Genomic DNA, 21048 nt, shown 5'->3' on the forward strand with positions numbered 1-21048 from the left:
CGTGTTTTCTTGTTTCCTCTTTCCTCCTTTTGGGAGGGAGAGAAATCTGTTGAGAGCTCCACAAACCAAGCAGCCTTTTAACAAGATGCAGTTAATCTTCCTGGTGTTTGCTTTAGCTAAGTAAGGGATTGGCTTTGTCCGGGCCAGAGTGGCGGGATGTTGATTCCAGCCGGTTTTGTGAACCCAAACCTCTTATCAGTCTTTATCTGCATTTGAACAGGTTTCTAGCAGGACAAAGTCAAGCAGACCAATAAGATTAAATATAGACCCATATTACAGGTTGGTAATGTATCAACTGGATGTCCCAGTGCTGCCTATGGGTTCACCCAGAGTTCATGTTATTAGTATTACAGGCCTTTCATGCTCTCAAATCTCACACCGATCAAAAGGGCTTTGTGAGGTATGCCACCATCAGCCAATTAATGTCCACGAGTGCAGCTGCTCTGCCTGTAGGGTCAAAACTAAGCACATTTTACAGCTAAATGCCTCAACTTTTTTTCTTCCCCATCGCTTCAACCTCGTTTTTAGATAATTATTCAGCTCTTTGGGAAGGTTTTGTAATTCACACCCCAAACATTACGTAACAGGAGTCACAAAAGTGACCTTGAACTGCTTGAGTCAAATAACAAACCTGCTGGGCCTCAGCAAAGAGGGATCTGCACAAATCCCACCCACATTAACGGCACACAGACACAAGTCAGGGAGATTGAAGAGAGGTATTTTAGGCTTAGAAGAACCTTACTTTAGATAAAATCTCAGGGGCAACAGTTACTTTTCAGGTGTTTAACTGGGAATCTGCTCAGACTCGAACTGCAGAGGGCTACTCACTCAAGGACACTGCAACAGGATACACTGCTGCTGCCTGGATTAATCTGGTGGTGTTTTAGCGGTGGGACAGCGGAAAACCACTGGGCCTCTCATCCTCAAGTCACGGCTTCCTCTGACCTCATAGTGATATCCCAAATTACACTTGAGCTGCATGCTGAGGCCTGAATAATCCTGCTCACAAATCATGCTTTAGCCTTATGCAGCTTTTCATGAGGATGACTTTATTACCCTTTGTAGTGACTCACATCTATATTGTTCCATCTACAAGTCTTGTTCTGTTTATATTAATGTGGATGGCACGATATTAACTCATAATGAGCTGCAGATACAGTAACTAAAAGGCACTTATTGTATGACAGTTTGTGTCCAAACATTTCTACACTTAAAACCGATTCTCCAACAGATTACAAATTACAACATGTATATATAATGTACAGAACTACTAAACTAATCCAACCCACACATTAAACAAACCCACTGCCCAAACAATCTGATTACAGAGCCGAGTTTCAAAGCTCAACATAGCACATTAAATGTGCCTGTAGCATAACTACTCATCAATCACGGCCTTTAAAAAATCTAATCTAATCTCAAATAAAAACAGAACAGTTTGTTGCCCCAAAGGTAAGGGATACAAAGGTAGCAGTGCCACCTAGTGGTGACTGAAAAACAGAAAAATCTGTTAAAAATTAATTCTAAAACAACGCAACAAAGTAAAAATCAAGTATTTTAACACAGTCTTTTAACAGATTAGATAATTACAGATAATCCCTGACAAAATCATATTGCTAAGGAATGCCCAAAGCTCCATGCATATGCATTCATACTATAGTACAGCAGTATAATAGTATTATGTGCCCTTTGTATTTGTACAACAATGGCTGGCCATCATGGTGCAAACATTTCAAAAGACATGCAACAGAATATGACAAACCAAAACGAAAATTGTTCACAAGAACCAAAAACCAAGATGAAAGCAAGCTGACTGAGAGCAGCACAGTCTGACACCACCACTGTGTCAAATATCAAAAGGAAACAATGCATGCTTGTCATTTTATTCCCTACATGTGAACATTTCCCACTCTACTGGTGAACTTGTCCCTGTTGATGTTCTTGTGCTCTGGGATGTGCCTGAAGGTGCAGTCCTCCCTCGTGCAGCCAGTGGTCCTCCAGAAAAAAACACTCCTTCTTGTACAGGCTGCAACAGGAAAAACGATTTCTCACGTCAAGCTTGGATGTCAAAGCTTATTGTGGGTTAAAAGCTTTAAAGCATAATTGTACTGAAGCTTATTTTCATTATGAAGATCAGGTGCGGAACAATGTTGGTGAGCACAGGTAACTACAAGCCCTCAAAGTGTGACATTAACAATGATAAATCATGTGCGTAGGTGGTTAAGTCCTACTTACATCTGCTGTGTTTTAAAGATATAAAACAACTCAATATGACACTCAGTCACTTAAAGTCTAAGATAAGTAAAATCTAAGCTCGTCAACGAGGTGAAACAGCACTTTTGTCAATATGAGAAAACATACAAAGAAAAACATGTTACATCTTACCCGGGTCGCAAGTCAAGAGTGGATTTTAATGGGATATCGCACTGACGGTGGAGCCCCCTCTACCACCATCCCCTGCAGAGGAAACACAAGTTTAACTTCGGACAAACACGTCCAAATAAGAAGCAATTCAAATCAGTATTGTTGCTCACTGCTCAATTAACATCTGTAAGAGTGAAACTCCAGGACTGATCTGGAGCAAACTTACATACTAATGAAGTCTGAACATCTGCTTCACTATTTATTTATTTTACAGTGTTTGTTTCAAAAGCCAATGGATACTTAAGCAAACGATCTACATATATTTATCATCTATTTAATTGTTTTATTAAGGGCAGCAGCCAACAGTTATTTTCATTAATCTGATTATTTACAATTTCTCAATTTATTATTACAAAAAGGACTAACAAAATAAATGCATTATTATAAAACATTATTCAGATTTGCAACCATAACAGCAAAGAAGCTGTAGACAATGACTTTCTGGCTTTTTTGCTAAAAGACACATAATAGTAATTTTCTGTCGACTCATTGATGAATTGACTAATTGTTTCAGCTAATTTAATCCATCAGGGTTTACCATTATTCATACTGCACTAATTTGCACGGTGGTGCACAAAAGCAGTCTGTCACAGCTGAATAAAAACAAATGTTAAAGGCTGAAGTACAAGAAAAGCTTGACTTTTGATAAGTTATTTGATTCTTTTAAAACATATTTCCATGTACACTGGTGAAGAAAAGTAAACGCTTCATGTGACAGCTAACAGAGCTCTACTGAAGAGCCACACAGCTCATCAACTCTGAATAGAAATGTTATTAGTCGTTTGTCTGCTTCTCCAAAGCTGCATTATTCCCTCATCATGCAAATAAACTAAAAGAAGCTTTCCAGTCAGACTTTAACGCATGAATAACTTTACAGAGTGAAGAGTCAGAGTTGTCAGTCATTGCTTTAATAAGACACAATCAAAATAAGTTTTAAGCTAGTCGCAAACAGCCTTTAATATTCTAGGATTTATTTCTGAAAAGAAATATTCTACATTGTTCTGCACATATAGATTCGTATGCCTTTGTTGACTGTAATATCAAGGGAATCTGCTCACATTAAAAGTTTAAAATATTCAAACTCATTCAAGATTATTAACATTTGACCAAAATCACTGAGGTGCCTCACCTGCTGTCGTGTAGGTGACAGCAGGGCCCAAGTACCCAACCCAATTTATTTACCTCATAAATTGACATTTACCTCCATGACCCAGATTACCGCCACCGTCGAACAGAACAGAGCTTCAACAGCTTCCTCCAACGTGGTGTGTGTTTTCAAGGCCTCCGAGCTCTGCACCCAGCTGAACCCCATTTTCTAAAATGGAAGGCAGACAACCTTAACAGCTGGTGTACTTGGAGGAGTGGCCAATCAAAAAAATAAGACGCTGAATTTTTGCAGGATGAAGTCGGACTGTCTTGAAGTAACTGTGTAACTGAGTTCTGAGTGAACAGGTCACTTTCCACAGTCCACTTTCATGACCGTGAACGAGACTGAACCCAAGCATGGTTAATAGTGTTGCCATGGATACACATATGAGGTACGGTGGCTCATGATGACCAAACGGGACATACATGTGTGAGATAAGGTCATTTCTATGCAAAATGTATTTTATTTTATTGGGATCTCAAGGGTCCCACGAAACCAAAATCTCACAGGAGCCGGCTTTTTAACCTTTGCTGCGGGTGGGAACAGGTGGTGTGGAAAACAGTGCGCGGTGGCAGGATTTTAATAAAACGCCTCACACAGGGTTCTGGTACTCAAGCATCTAAAACCAACAGGGAAAAACAATTAACCTCCTCCACCTGAGACTCTGCAGATTGATCCTAACTGTAACTAAGGTGTTGGGCGTGTACACCTCCCTCCTTCTTTGGACGTTCTCAGATTTTGTCCTGAAGCATTTCGACTGCTTCCTCTCAGCTACTGTGGTGACCGAGTCTCTTTTTAACCCTTGGGGTTTATTCTAACTTTGGAAAAAGCTGATACATAAGCTTCTCCTACCATGAGGTGCAATGTCTGTGCTCGTTTCAGCTCCTGCGTGGCTTCAGTGCTCGAACTTTCCAGCTGCAACACCTCCTTATAGGTCAGCGAGGCCTCGTAGTATCTCTGGAGAAGGCGTGAAGCAGAAATCACAAGCAATAAATAAGGAGTAAACATCTTTAAGGAATTAAGTTCTTTTACTTGTAGTCAAGCATTGGAAATGTGGGGAATTAACAATGTAGAGGGTTTATTTGTAACTACTATAACACAAAAGGTGACAACATCACACCTGTATACTGTACTGTAAGGCAAGTTTTATATGTGCTGGAGGTTTTCCCACAATGTCCTTAGTCATTTGCAACATAAAGACATACATGAAAACATTAAAAGTATCTGGAAGCATTGAGATTTTATTAAAAAGATAAAAATAAACACAGTGGGAGCACAAGGTGAGAAAGATTAACCAGATACAGGAGCAGTGATTTACCTTGAGCCCACAGAGAGCTTTCCCTTTCCTAAATAACCCATTTATCCACTTTGGCTCCATGTAGAGTGCTAGGTCAGCATCCCTGAGCGCATTTCATACTGCTGCATTCCGCTTATTTTTGCAAACGTTTCTGCAGTGGGATCCATTTTCTGAATCTACAAGTTGGAAACTTTGAGTTGAATAGTTTCCAGTGCAGACCTGTGAGCAAAGGTCATGGAAGCTCATTTAGCCACTTGTTAGCAACATGTAAAAGCTTTAAAATTCACGAGTTGGGTTATTTAAAGAATTACATTTTTTACATTTTATAGCTTGTCCCGTCTTGATAGATGATCTCTCTTCCGGTCCGCAGTTCAAATTTCCTCCAGCGGAAGTTTTCGGGTTTTACTTCATTTCCTAGCAACGCTCCCTGGATACGAGCTCCAGGAAGCGCGCTCACTTACGTCAACGGCATCAACAACATGGAGCCAGCGGAGGTAATGTGTATTATTTACCTTAAATCCTCCTGTGTAAAACTATACCATGCAGCTTGTTTATGTAGTCCGGTACGCTTAAACGCGGTTCCCACCCCGGGATGTGTGGCTGAGGTTTACCCGAAGTTGCCCGCTGTCTAAAGCTAACGCTAGCTAACTGCTAACCACTTTGCTAGGTTGTTAGCTAATTTATCGGCTGGCTAACAAAAGGTTAATCCAGCGGTGCTCCCTTTAAACGTAATACTCCTGTCAGACAAATATTGCATTTAGTATTGGCTGCAATTTGTAATGGTGGTAACAAAGCGGCTTTTAAGATGCAAGTTGATATTAGCAGTTTAAGTGGAGATAAAACGGAGCGTAGTCATGTGTCTCTCGCCAAGCTAACCGTCACCTGTTGCACCTAGCATAGCTAACTTCTCGCTATGCCTGTCAACTCATCAGATAACGATAACTCTTAATGGAAAAGTAACGTATTCACAACTGTAAGCACTGGTTTAAAGGCGGTTCATATTAAATGAACTGTCCTTTAGCAGCAGTTGACACCTATTCAAGAGGTCAGACAGTCATTAATCTCTTTGGTGGTCTCTTCTAATAGAGCTGAGAATCTGCAAGTGCAACAAGCAGAACAACTGCTTAACTGCCCTCAAGGAGAAAATGGCAGTTTCAAGCTGAAACTGACAACTGGGTTGTTGTAACAATAGGTGTGTGATAAATTATTTTAATCTGTATTTAATCCTATAATGGCTCTGCAGTGCATTAATGCTTTTATTTTGGATTCAGATATTTCAAGGACAAAACCCTTTCCCATGCAGTGTTGACATTATTTTGTCTGTCATCATTTCCAAGCACTTGGGATTACATAAATCACATTTTTACAGCATGTGACACCATCTAACTTTAGACCCTCGGTCCCCCAAAGTTTTAGGTTAAAACAATTTGTACAAGTTGACAGTAACATTGAATTAACTTTGCTTTGGGATTCAATTCAGACGGCGGTGGCGTCTCCTCAGGTGCCAGCAGAGAAAGATGTGAGTCAGTCTGTTGGACAAACATCCATGAACCAACTGGGAGCTCAAAGTCATAGCCGTGCCAGTCTGGACCAGAGGCAGCCCAGGCTCGAAACAGATGGCTGGGAGCTTCAGCAGCCATGGGGCCACTCTTTGCTGCCAGGTTTGTACATTAAATAATGTCCTGTTTCACTCTTTTTGTGTTTTAATGTTGTATACAACTGGGTGATTCAGAGCAAACTGTGTTATTGGAAAACTGGTTGTGACTCAAACTCAAAACTTTACTTTATGGTTTGTATTTGAAATATATTTTTGTCTCATGATTTCACGATATCTGTTGGAGAATCACATTTTAAGTTGTCTAGTTGATAATTCACATTGGATCTAATGCTAAGAGGAAGCTGAAGCTGAAGTCAGCGATGATTTGTATACATAGGTTTGTCAGATCTATACTCTAGCTGTAAGTTGTCATTCAGCATTTTCTGTGTCATCAGAGTTTCAGGACAGTAACCTGTCTCCAGCCCTCCCCCTGTTGCCTGTAAACTCTGGAGTGGAACACATCTTCAATGAATATTCTTTATTCCACCAAAGTAACAATGAATTTGCCCCTTTAAGGTAAAAAATAAAATCAATATTATTGTCTATGTGGACATTCTTCTCTACATGTTCTTTGAAGTTTAAGAAATTTCTCATTTTATTTATTTAATTTTTAAAGGGCGTACCCTGACATTTCCATGGCATCAGAGAGGTTTCACTTTCCGCCCCAGGACCGCACCACTCAGGCCTCTGAGCGTGGCTCACTGTCCCAGCACCCTTTGGCCCAGGAAACCATCCTGTCTGAAAAAGGAGCGAGCAGCTGCTGCTCTCTGTCCCAGCACAGTTTGTCACCAGGGGACGAAGGCAGGCAAAAGGAAGCTGTTCACTCTCCACTGATCGCTACCACTGATGGACACAGAATACCAACCAGAGGTGTTGCAGGTAGCCGAGAGGACTCAGAGACCTTAAGTAACCCTCCAGACAAACCAGTAGGAGAGGCTGCTGAGGATGAGACGTTCTTTTTGCGTAAGGATATTCCTGCTCAGCATCTTCTGGATCTCCTTCAGAAAGATGTTGGCATGCCAAGCAGCACTAGTAGTGCTATTTCCTCTGCGTCCGATATCTCTGTGAAGAACACTGCATCTTTTTCTGGACAGTCTAAAAGCCCTAGAATTAGCAAACCAGGCATTGACCAAAGTAAGTTTAGAAGAGAAGGTCCTCCAGGTGAAGCGTGTCTTCCCCAGCAGCGGACACAACAACCTGACAGAGATTTATCCCCTGTCCAGTCACGAACATTGCCATGTGATGTCTCTAACATTACCATGGGACTCCGCAGCACTCAGCCTGATGACTCTAGTGAGGAGTTACACAAAGAGCTGCTGTCTGAGGTAGAAAGGCGCAGCAGCTGTGAAGCTGAATCTAAAAAGCAACAACGGGAAAGTCCTACACCACCTGGTCACTCTCTCACACCATATCCTACAGCGGCGTCTGAAAGCAAGCCAAGTGTAATGAGAACAAATCTGGGTGGCGTGCCATGGACAGGGCTGTTTTCAGCAGGCGTGGAACGGGGTCACAGAGAGCAAGACCTCTGGTCCTCAGGGAACCAAACTGGGATCGATGGGTCCTACCTGGGTTTCCTTCCACAGTCTCAGTCCACTCCAGGGGTTTTTAAGCTCCCACCCAAATCCAGTGTCAAGGCTAAATTAGGGCAACTTTCTGCCATAGAATCCAATAAAGGGAACTCCTATGAGTCAAACACGGGGATCTCTCCACAGTCTGCTGAAGCCGTAGCTGATGTCCATCACCCAGACAAATCTAATCAGTGCCAAGAGGAACCTAACTCTGAAAAAGTCCAGTCTCTCCCAAGTCTCAACTATATGCAAAAAGTAGATGCTTGGAGGGCAAATCAGAGTTCAGGTAACACATCACTATTTGATAGTTTAGCACTGCAAGGATTTTCTGGCATCTCTCCTAAAAAGAAAGCTTACGAAGCAGTATCTGACACCCTGAATCGCATCTTGAGTCAGCAGGCCAGGCAGCAGCCTGCTGTTTCAAGTGCTGCCAATCAGGATCTCACACAGAGCTTCTCCACGGCTCCCTTTGGCTCTTCTCCCTCAAGAAGAGGGGAGGCAGTGGGTAGTGCTCCCAGTGACAAAGAACATACTGGGTCTGCAACAAGACCCTCTGCCTCATCCTTCGGCAGGTCACAGTCCCACTCCTCCATTAGCACGGTTGTCATGTCGGTCCAGAAAAATCAGCAGACAGAGAAACCTGCAGAAAAAGAGACCCAGGACGATGTCCACCATCAGCCAAGCGCCACAGTTCAACCCTCGCCTCGCATGAGCCTCGGTCAGTTCAGTGATGTGTCGCTAGATCGAGATTTTACCCTCTCCAGTTCCCAAGATAGTTACAACAGTGAAATTAAGTTAGGAGCTTCCATTGGAGCATCTTCTGTTGTCAGCCTAGAGGTGGATAACTACGCCCCATACTGGACTTCAAAACTATCAACGCCCCCACCTCTGCCCAGGCCTCGAGAGCTCAACATTGAAGAACGAATTCCGGTAATTGAAAAACTGATTTCATATATTAACAAACATAGGATTTCTTTAAGATATGAATAGGACTGGAAAACTTATTATGTGTAATTGTTATTGCAGATTCAGTTTCAGCATTGAATGCACACTGTAGTTGTGTTTATGTAGTCTTGCATTCCTGGTCCTAAAATGTTCTGCATTTGTTTTTCTTACAGTTGTATCTTCATAACCTCGGTATTGACCAGTCTCCTTCAACAATCTTAACTCCATTTGCACCCCGAGGGCCAATCAGAGAGCCCGAATTCTCCCCCACGGATCTCTGTACAATTAAAGGATCTATTGGAACCCCGACCAAGAGCACCCAACCCTCTGAAGGTACCTTCAGAAAATATAAGCCAACATATATCATGTTTTAACTACTCAGCCCAAACCGGTGGTTTGGCTGAAGGTTCAGGAGACTATCTAAAGGCTAAATGTCATTACCAGTAGTTTATCATACACTCATACATACAGCATGTAAATACACAAAGTACAAAAAGTTATTACATATTTTATACCAAGTTTTATTTACTGCTATTTGAAGAATATAAGTTGAAAAATATTTATAATTCAATTCAATATCAATAATTTTGACCATTTCTTTCAAATAATGTCAATAAAACATTTCACTTTCACTATTTTCCATGTTAAAGCTGAATGGATTATTTCTATCAAAACTAATTGGTAACTTCACCTTTATTACCCATAATGAGCCAGTGTGGTTCATTTATAAATGTTGTATTTTCAGGTGGCAGTCCCCATAAAGGAGAGTTTTCCAGGTCCAGCATTCTGTCAGTGGACTCCAGTATATCTGTACCGTTTAGCCTGGACAGTCTTGGTCCAGCTGCGTCTGTCCCAGAGCGGACCAGACGGGCCTCTCCTTCATCAGATACAGAAGCTCTCCAGGGTGAACGCAGACTGACACCCTGCTCTCAGCCTGATGAAGACTCCTATCCCTCCACAATGCAGACTGCCCAGCAACAGCAGTGGGACAGCAGCTTAACCAGCAGCCAGAATACCATTCAGTTAGGAGACAGATTTGATTCTGACCTGTCGTCAGCTACCGAGGCTAAGTGTGAGGATAAAGACCTGGATTCACCCTTGCAAAGCAGCCGTAGTATGGAGCAAAGTGCAGAGGCTTCCTTTGTTAGCTCCAAGGCCTTGTTGGAGATACGTAAGCTACTCTCTCAGGCAGACAATGTGATATCTGCTGGGTCTTCTGTGGCCTCCCCTGCAGCGCCCCGTCTGCTCTCTGATGATGACCTATTCCTCTCACAGAGGAAGAAAACAAGCAGGCTCCAGGAGTCCTCATTCTCCTCCTTCTCCTCCTCCTCTGGAGATCCCAGGACTCGAACCTCCTTGCTGTGGGCCAGGTCCTCGTCCGAATCCATGCTGACCTCAGAGAAACTGAGAGAAAGCTCTATTGGCCGAGAGAGTATGACATCATCGGGACAAACTAATTACCCATCCACAGAAGCTCTTATTACTGCAGCAGCCACAGGCCCCTACAGAAGGCCACAAGATAGCGCTGTTAGTGGAGGTGCAGGGTTGACCTTTGCCCTCCCTCAACCAGCTCGGCGGGCAGAGCCAGAGGGCTGCAGCGCTGCTCCCCCTGACACCATGGCCCCACCACAGCCACGTGTCTTCAAGCCTCCACCAGCTTTGAGTACACAACAGCTCACCTCTACTCCGACAGACATAGCGGGTGTCACAGAGGAGGACAAAGAGACTCCTCAGGAAGGTCCTGTTCGGAGCAGCTCCTCCTCACCCATCCCGGAGGACACTGATCAGGGAGTGATGAGTGATGGGAGCAGTGACAGCTCGCTAGCAGTCAGAGTGGCCAAGTTACTGCAGAGTGAATCTCCAGCCACCATGGTGTCCAGTACACCCAGCATCACTGACCACGAGGAGAGCAAAGCCAGAGGTAGGAGGATTCGCATGTCAGTTTTAAAGACTGATTTCTGTCAGATAAACCCCCACAGCCCTCTTAGATGAGTTCAAGTACTCGCTCATCGACACCAAGCATCATGTTCCCAGTGTGTTTATTTGAATTTATTTCAAACTGGATGCAATTTCAATGATTTATCCGTTTCTTTCAAAACATTTTTTACTATTTGTCCATTGCTTTTATCTAACTGTTCAGATCTGTTAAGTAGTTTTCACACACTCTCGATCACAACATAATACAGGCTGCACGACAGTCTCATGACCTTTTTCTATGTATCCCAATGCAACTGCAGAACTACCCCCTGATGTACAAGTACCCATGGTTGAGGATCACAGGATTAGAAGAACTGTCATAAACTATCATTATAACAACATTAAAACTATTTGTATGTTGCAGAGTGGATTAAGTTGAAGATATCGGGACAGCAGTGTGAACCTCTGGAGTTGGACAAAGAAGACAGAAAACGGATTGAAGAGATCAAGAGAGAGCTTCTGTTAAAGAACCCTATAATGGTAAACCACTGATGAAGAGCTTTTTATCATTACACTTCATATAACAGCTTGTCACAAGTAGTGATTAGTAGTTAAATTTACTACATTTATAAAGTACTATAAACTAACAATAACAAATGTTTAGTTTGTTGGACAGTTCCATTTTAAATCTTGCAAATGTTGAAATTTTTGTTGTCACTTTGTCTGCCTTCAATCTCTGGACGGTGCAGGTCTCATGCATGAGGTAACTGTTGTGCTGCAGTGTGTTAACAAATGCATGTTTTTGAAAAGCTGAATTAAAACTGTTCCAAGTTATGTTTCCAGTGGAGTTTTGCAGTGAAAAAACTTTTTTCTTTGACACTTTGGTTGTGGATGGATTTATTCACAGGAAACTAGGATGTTGCCTGGTCTCACAGTTTTAACATGGGCCTCTTGTTTTTTGCTTTTCCTCTCAGAGTCAAGGGAGCACAGATACAGAGAGCAGTGTGACGTCCAGTGTTAAAGCCCAGAGGGTGCAGGACCAGCCTCAGCAAACGGAGACATTCACCGCCCTCAGTGATGCTAACAAACAAACATCCCAGCTGCTCCAGGGCCTCAGCACAGGTCTCCCTGACTCAAGCGGGCAGCTTCAAAACCCTCTTCGCCCAGACCTTGAGGCTCAGATACGTGAGATTGCTGCCAGAGAAGGGGTAACCCTTCCCAGGACAAATCATCTTGCCCTCACATCTATCACCATTGCCACCCGTAGACGCTCTACCTCCCCCTCTCCCTCCACTTCGCCTGCGCCTCCCATCAGCCCGTCACCAGAGCCGCTCCACCTGACCGAGCTCTCCACAGGAGGAGTCGAACAACCTGAAGCTAACAGGCAGCTTCCTCCTATCATGGATGAAGAAGATAAGATGACCAATGAGCCAGCATCTGCGTTCGAAACAAACAGTAGTCTCTACGCCGGAAACCAAAACCTGACGTCTCAGTCAGCAGCAGGGAGTCAGAAAAGACAAGACGCTGTAGGAGGCCGATCTCAGGAGCCTCCTCCACCCTCACGGGCTTTAGATGGAGAGGATGTGAAAGCTAAAGACGACAACTCGCAGTCTTTCAGGCGAGATGACGAATTATCCGTCCAGGACAGCTCTGTTTCTGGTGCTGGTCATGAAGCTGAACAGGGCTCAGGGTCCTCCTCCTCCGAGTCCCCAGCCACGACAGGTCAAGTCTCACGTGTCCATCTCACTCTGTCCCCTAAAGCTGCCGATTGCAGCTCGACCACTGCTGTCCACTCCAGTCATGCTGTTACGGGGCTGCCACGTAAAGAATTTGTCCCCCTCAGACACTCCTCCTCTGCTCCCAGCAGTCCAGACGAAGGTGTCGGCCTGTCCAGTCCGCCAGAGTGGTACGACAACAGAGAGCCAATAAGACGGCGGGGGCCTGAAAGAGCCGACACCTCCACCCTGTTCAAAACCGTTGTGCCTCTGGGAAGGATCACCTCCACATCCACATCCACATCCACACAGTCCTTTACACCACGTCACAAAGTCGCTTTGTCACCAAGTCCTTTCACTGCTGAAACACAAGGTACGCTTTTTACAAGATGTACTTTTTTAATATGATCATAACCGTATATGATAAGGACTTTTCTCTTTTAGTTCTTTCCCACACAGTCAGACTTAATTATACTGTTGATCACACTATTATTAAGGCCAGAGGTCTAAACTAGAAGTCGGATGACAACATACTATATAAAGTTATTTGTGTTTTATAACTTTTGCTGCCAGGAGATGGAGAGATTAGTTGGCTAAAACACAAAGTCCAAGTTCAAGTGCAACGTGGCCACTGATTTTAAAAAGAACCAGAGCTGGTAGAAGATTCTGCTGTGAAACACTTAATGTCAACGTGGCTTTTTTCTAAACGATCTGTGGTAAGTAAAGACTGTATGTTCCCTCTCACCAGTGCCTGTTTTGTTGCCTTATAAACCTCGTGGCAGTGAGGAGCTCTTCTACGTCCCTCAAACAGAAGCCGACTTCTCTACTGATCCCTCTGACACCACCATGGAGAGCTCCCACACAGGTAACATAGGCGGTGTCCGAAATCATTCACTCATTCACTCACTACGCCCCACAGAGTTCAGTGTAGAGGAATATAGCAAAACAAAATGAATAAATACTTATAAGCACATAATGCATGATGGTATGTAGTGCTTGGTTAATTCTTTGAGTCGTCTATATATGTAGGTATACTGGATTCCTATACAAACCTTTTGTATTTTTTACATTGTAGGAATTTAGCGGACACTGTCAAGCAATCAAAAAGAGTGAAAGAACCAAAACTGTTTGAATTGTGTATGTCATGGGCTTCCTTTGAAAAATAATGTAAAATTGGTCTTAGAAATTAACTTGACACATTTTCCATCTTGCAGCTGACTAAATAAAAAAAGCAATAGTGAAAAAAAAGTTAATAAAAAATAGAAAATTAAAGAATTTATCAAATCCAGAGAATTGAATTGTCACTTGAATCTGAATGAATGAGGGAGGCTGTGCTCTCATTTCCCCTGCGCCTGTTTGGGTAGCAGCTGGTCTATTGTAACTTATACCAGGCGGTGCATTAATTATTCATGTTCGGGGGCAGAGCGAGACAAAGGCAGAGCTGGGGCCCCAGCAGAGAGACCGAGGGAGAAGGGACTGTTGAGTCCATGTCTTTGGACGTCTTTTGTTCATTACTGGCCAAAAATTGAGGATCAATAAGGTTATTAATCTATTGTCTCAGTAATGGTCGGTAGATAATGAGCCACTTTTGAATTCTCTCCAGGCTCTGACGACGCCGTGCCCCCACGCTTCAGCAGCGAGGTCCTCGGGCACCGAGACCCGGGGCTGGACCGAGGAGTCACCATCAAACACACAGAGGGCATCTACAGCAAGAGGTTGAAAACGGCAACCTTCAAAATGCAGGAGCCTGGACACAGAGGTGAGCCACACACACACACACACACAGTACACACACACACACACACACACACACACACACACACACACACACACACACACACACACACACACACACACACACACACACACACTGTCACTTAAAGTCACTAGTTAATTTGAACATGTTTAAATTAAGTCAGTATAATAGAAACATTTGAGATTTATTTAGTGGAGAAGATTATTTCTAAAAGCTTTTTATACAATGATTATATCCAGAATATAATCATTGTTTTTGGAATACTAGAAGATTTTACTGTTTTAAGACTAAACAACCAAGTGTTAAACAGTGGGCTTGGCAAAATGAATACCAGGATACGTCTGAAAAGGTTTGGGAACCATTTATTGCTTTTGTGAAGTGTATGGATTTGATAAATGATGAAGAAGTGGAGGAGTGAATGCTCCGCAGTGTAAACCTTGCAGCATGTTTTGCGTGAGCTCTCAAAAAATGAATGTCATGTTAATTAAAGGATAACTTTGGTATTTTAAAACATGGGCCATATTTTGTTGTTTTTTTGTCAGTGGAGTCTGGTGGCTTTGAAAAGAGCGATATAACGGCTGTTTCTAGATCTCTCTCTCTCTGTAGGGATTCTTTTCTGTAATGATATCAGACACTTGGAATAACAATCTGAGCCTGTCAGTGGCAAAAACAAGGCTGAGACTCCTCATTTTGAACCCGAAATATGTAAAAAGTTTTAAAAATACCTATTTAGAAATGTTTTATCAGGCATTGTTTCAAAATGAGTCCATGAAGAAACTTGTTCTTGATGTTCTGTGTTATTTCTTGTGTTTTTTAAATGCCTTAATTTGTGTTTTTGTTTGGGTAATGAATAATAAATATATTGTTTAGAAAAGGTCTGTCTCATTCATATTCCCTCCTAACGCCTCTTCTCTTCTCTCTCCTCACAGGTGTATCACCAGATGGGACCTCACAAACAAAAGTCACTCAAGTTTCAAAGCCGTCCTCTCAGGTATCAGGTGCTTTTACCAGACTGCCGTCATCAAGCTACCAAGAATCCTCCAAGAGAGACCAGGGGACCAGCCCAGTGCAGTTCCTCAGCTATGATCAACCAGAGCCGAGCCGAGAGAGATTTCAACCAGTTCGTGTGGAAATGGAGTACGACAAGGCGAGCCATCACCTGGACCAGCGCTCTGTCCCTCAGACAGGAGGGGGAGGAGGAGAGGAGGACCATGAGAGGAGGGACACTGACCTCCCTCACCCCGCTGGCCAGCAGAGCAGCAGCACTCTGGACCAGCTGTGGCAGAAGTTCTGTGATCGATGGAGCCCGGAGGAGTCCCGACAGACCAGCGACAGAGAGGCATCGCTGTTGGAGCGGCTAGAGCGCCTGTCCCGTCTTATTCATAGCACGAGGGGTACTGACACGTCAGATCTACATGACGAGGCGTATGGTTATCCAGAAGAGAAGCTAGGGCGGAAGGGAGAAGATGCTACAGGGAAAGAAAGAAAAAAGCACGTTGGAGAGGCGAAGAGGAGCGCAGGAGGTGCGGCCAGAGAAGTGGAGAGAAAAGTCAGAAGGGGTAGAAAGGTTGAAGGTGAGCCCCCCAGCCCTCATCACACCTGGACACAGAGGCTTCAAGTAGAGGAAACGTCTCAACCTGCAGACGAGGACTCCTTCACCTCCAGCTTCTCTCACAACTCCTCCCAGAGCCAGCACTTCTGTCCTGCAGACAGAGACGAGTCAGAGGCCGCGTCCACCACGTCCGGCTCCATGTCCACCGTGGACACGGCGCGGCTGATCCGGGCCTTCGGCGCCCACAGAGTCCAGCGCCTGAAAACAAGCTCCAGCCTCAGTAAACTGTACAGCACAATCAACAAGCAGAAAGAAGGGAGGGAACAGAGGAGAGGAAGAAACAAAGAGCCGTCTCACATCCTCACCCTGTCAGAGACCACTGGCACTGATGAGTCCACAGTGAGTATATCTGCATGTTATTGTCCCCATTCTATGCTAATTTGATTACAGCAGCTCTTCTTTCTGTCACCACCCTTGAAAGTTTGAAAGCTTTCTTAAAGTTAAAACTTTACCTTTAGCCTTGGAAGTCCTTTTCACTTAAAATACAGCACCAAAATGTAGCCGTGTGACTTTTACCACAAGACGTGAATTTACCAGAATTTCCTGACAAGAGCAGTAAAAAAAAAAATTTAGTTATTGTGTTTTTATCAGTATGTTTACTAAATGTCACCAAAGTGGAACATGAAGATCATTCGGAAGTCTAAATCAATGAGTCCTCTGCAGCAAACATCTTGACACAGAAAGTAAAGCACAGGTGTTACTAACAACATTAACAATGGCTCTGTTACATTCAAGTGTCCCAGTAAACCATGGCAGCGTGACAGTGAAGCAGCTAAATGGAATTCGGCCATCATTAAATTCACTATCACTTACACCTGTGCTTTTCTCACTGTGACATGTCAAAATATCTTCTGTGGGAAAACAAGCTAAGTGGCACACATAGGAAGTTATAACTACAGGTACTGAGCAGCTCTTAATCTTTGATGTCTTCAGGTTGGCGCTGATTCTGCATCATCAACCAGCACCTACACCCTCCCACCGCGCCACGGCCCGTCCAGGAGTCTGGCCGCCAAGAAGGCTGTTAAACTGGTCAGCAGAGGCATCCAGGCAGGTCGGTCCAGCAAAGGAACTCACTCAGATTTTATTATTAATTATTCCAACACAAGTAAAAACTGACAAATGAATAAAAATCATCGTACATGTTAAAGTTGTGATTTCATTCTTCACTTTTTTTGTTTTTCCTCAGGTGACCTGGAGCTTGTCAGTAATGGGACTCGTCGCCACACCAGAGATGTTGGAACCACGTTCCCGTCGCCCGGCGATGCCAGGACCTTCAGTCAGATCTCCTCTTCCTCAGCCAGCTTAGAGAGAGGAAGAGGAGGCCGGAGGAGCACCTCTAAGACTCAGGGGTCACAAAAACAGAGGAAGAGCAAGAAAAGCCCGTCAAAGATCTTCCCCGAAGGTAGGAAAGAGTGCAGACGAGGCTTTGTGCTCTCAGCTAGTACAGCTATTATACATGTAGATCTGCCGTTTTTTAATTTCATCGTTGATTTGGCCACTTTCCAGGTGTCTCGTGGTTCATCTCTGCTGACGACCTAAAGTCAGAGGCGAGGAAGGAGAACCGACGGGAGGAAGAGGAGTCGTGGAGGCCGAGCACTGCCTGGTTTGAACCGTACAGCAAAGCCAGTCCGTGGAGAGAACCGCTCCGACAGAGACAAGTCCACGAGGACAGAAACAAAACCAGTTTTACAGGTCACGCTGAACCAGACTTGGACCCGAGAGCCAAAACGATGTCCGCTGGTCCAGCACGCATCTCTCTTCAGGTCGGTTTTTCTACTGGCCTCTTCCTTTGGAGAATTTGTCGATTTATTTATTTAGTCGTTGAAGTGAGAGACAATAAAAAGACAATAAGGACACAACTACTGTACAGAGGGAGGGTTACAGGGTTAACTAAGGGATCCAGTGCAGCAAAAGAAACCAGTGATACAGGACTTGAATTATCTTGAAGGGGTTCGTTTTGCAACAACGACCAGCTCACTGTACATTATCCCAGTTATCACATGACTTCGTCCTACAGAAAGCAACAATTTGACACAAAATCCTGACTTAGAAACACTTTTATTGATTTAAAGATGATTCTTAAATGATGGTTCTGCTAAACAGAAATGACAGACTGTAAAATACATGAATACACTTTAATTCATTTATTTATTCATTATAGGTGTGATTATTATTTATTTAAGATGGTTTAGACCAGGAGTGGATGTTTGTAGGTCCAGTACTCACCTTTGTATATTACCAGCAACAACCACAACAGCAATAGTAACTGGACAACATGACAAAAATGAAATGAATAATAACAGACTGACTAATAATTGATAACACAGCAGTGATCTATGGAAGCCAGAGAACTGCTGTCAGGCGTACGGCAATCCACAGGAATGTACTTATGTCCCCAGAGCCGCTCCTACCTCAACAATGATGCTGCATCTTCCATGCTTATACGGCTCAGACAGTCCTCTAACCATCGGTTTAAACTAAAGCAATTTAATTTGTTTAAACTAGAGTATTTCACATGAATCATGCGTTTTGTTGCTATGCTACAAGTAAACCTGCTGTAACTTTGGCAGACGGTGAGTTCCTTTTTTATAGAATAACAGTGAGAAGCTGAGAAAATAACTTTTCAGGGCCCTCAGTATGAAATGTTGGTCCATTCTGATGTAAGAGTTGAGTTTTACCATCATAAGACAACAGAATTTAGAATATTTTCCCTTTTTGTGGTTTACAACACGTTAATGTTGCTCCTTGACCCCTCAGGAGGCTCTGGAGAAGCGTCGTCCGGAGTTCATCTCTCGGTCCAGGCAGAGGGTGAAGTGCCTCGCTCTGCAGGTGGAGGAGAGGAAGCTACAGGAAGTCTTCAGCAGGGAGAGAGACGAACTCTTCAGCCGGCCTGGAGGACCGGGGAGGCTGCCGAAGCCTGCGGGTACTCATCGTCAGAACCACTTCAAGTCTGCTGCACGGCGGCTCACTGAATCACTGTCTCTATTTTTAGTGTCAAGTAAAGTTTAGTGTTTCTGACCGGTTTGTGCACATGCATTGTAAATAGAAATAACCATTTCAGAAACTACCAGTTATTACTAGTATTTAAAGGGGTTATTATATCTGTTTAATATATATTTCTATATTTATATTTAACTGTACTGATGACTTTGTTTTTCTCTCCTTTCAGGCACCGCTCTGCTCAGGAGGGCTGTTCCCAGGAAGGAGATGATACAGCGGTCCAAACAGTAAGCTCTCCATTTACTAATTCTAACTTAATGTACATTAATAGTAAGTAAGTTGGCTGAAACTTGTTTTTGTCCACGCACATGAGAAATATTAAAACATTTGCTGGTCAACAGCTGTCTGTAGTTTGTGTTATTGTGTGACTTTTAAATGGCTTCTTCAGATTCAACTCAACCTAACTAACGATGTAACTGTAGTTTCTGGTTAAACATGAAGGATTTTACAGGTCTGTAGGGATCCTTTCTGTAATGTTGTTAAGACACTCCGAATAACAATCTGAGCTTGTCGGTGGCAAAAACAAATACTTTAAATGGACGTACTTTGATCAGATGCAGTTTCCCCAGAGGATTACATGGCAGCATTTATGGCCCATTCACAGGTGACAGCTGAGGTGATTTACTGAACCAATTCCAAAATTTGTCATTTCAAACCCAAAATATATAAAGATTAGGGCCTAGATTCAAAAATACCAGAGCTATCCTTGGAGAAAAATAGTTTGGAACATTGTCTGAAATATTACCATTTGACCAAGAGTGCTTATTTGGACTGGATTCATATTAGTGTTACAACATCATGACCGTTGGTGCTACAGTAATTTTAAACAGATGCTGCAGAAAGTTCTCGGCTATATAACAATATCAAGTATCGGTGTTCATAACTTTTTGTCTTAACGTCGTCACTTCTGCAGGATCTATGAGAATCTGCCAGAGGTGCAGAGGAGGAGAGAGGAGGAGAGAAGAAAGGCAGAGTATCGATCGTACCGCCTGAACGCCCAACTCTACAACAAGGTGCGACACAAAATGACTTCCCCGTTCACAAAATGAGTCTGATAGTCTCTGCGATAAGTAAGAAATAAATACCAAAGTGGCTGGTTGACGTTTTGACCAGCAGAAGCCGTCATGTCCTGAGCTGTGTGGTGGTTTTCTGTTCGTCAGCTTAATGAACCTTTTTCTGTGTTTCAGAGAATCACCAGCCGAGTCCTGAGCAGGCGAACAGCGTGGCCGTGATCACACAGTTTGCTTTGGATGAAATCAGTGACGTGAAAACATTTTTTACAATTTTAATACAACACAAAACTACCTAACTTAAAAATAGATTATATTTATGTAACCAAATTTTCTTGTGTTGGTTTCTGAAAGATCTGAACTCCATTAGATAAATCCAAGTTTTTCTACTTTTTCTACTTAACAAGTGGATTGTTTTAATGTTGAAAAAAAATAAACCAGACTTCTGCAGACTTTCTTAACATCTGTGCTAAACTCCATGTTTTGATTGAAGACAGCGAAGGGCGACAAGGGTCCACTGGCTTTAACGTCTTTATTGATCGGTTATCGGTTGTGCAAGAGCAGGAAGCCACACGATGAAAAAGGTAAGACAAGTTAGACAAGCTGCAGATTCAGTACGTCAGCTGCTCACTCACAGAACACATAAATAACAGAATGAATAAATAAATAAGAAAAGTGCATTTTCCCTCTTAAACTACAGTTATGTAGACACACTATGCCCACTAATTAAATCATAAAATAAAATTTCAAGTCATGACAATGCAGTGTAAACAATAAATAGTCCACCAAATCATTAAATAAAATCATTAGCATGGATTAATGAACTAAAAGCCTTTTTAAAATGTGGTGAAGAGAAACAAAGATTCTTTGGCAAAGATGTAGTTTTGCTTTAAAAACGAGGTTTGGTCTAAACAAATCAAAAATAAGGCAGATGACCGCTCTTTTCCCACAAGGCTCTCTGCAGGTTTAAGGCTCGGACAAAGTTAAACGTCTGAAACAGCAACAGGAATCTCAGCAGAACAAAAGTCGTTTCTGGATTTTTTTTTTTTCTCCATATAAT

At 43.0% G+C, this 21048-nt stretch overlaps 1 protein-coding gene across 1 annotated transcript; it reads left to right on the forward strand.

The window, feature by feature from the left end:
* Window positions 1–5215: 5215 nt before the first annotated feature.
* On the forward strand, window positions 5216–20428 carry alms1 (ALMS1 centrosome and basal body associated protein). Its single transcript, XM_070842452.1, has 18 exons — window positions 5216–5362; window positions 6349–6529; window positions 6861–6981; window positions 7082–8963; window positions 9152–9311; window positions 9724–10899; window positions 11320–11435; window positions 11870–12983; window positions 13359–13475; window positions 14214–14369; window positions 15296–16317; window positions 16912–17029; window positions 17165–17380; window positions 17485–17741; window positions 18736–18901; window positions 19148–19205; window positions 19892–19991; window positions 20166–20428. The coding sequence occupies exons 1-18, from the start codon at window positions 5216–5218 to the stop codon at window positions 20208–20210; spliced, it is 7152 nt and encodes a 2383-aa protein (XP_070698553.1). The 3' UTR covers window positions 20211–20428.
* The last annotated feature ends 620 nt before the right edge of the window (window positions 20429–21048 follow it).

Source organism: Pempheris klunzingeri, chromosome 13 (assembly GCF_042242105.1).
Source record: "Pempheris klunzingeri isolate RE-2024b chromosome 13, fPemKlu1.hap1, whole genome shotgun sequence".
In the NCBI taxonomy this organism is placed as follows: Eukaryota; Metazoa; Chordata; class Actinopteri; order Acropomatiformes; family Pempheridae; genus Pempheris; species Pempheris klunzingeri.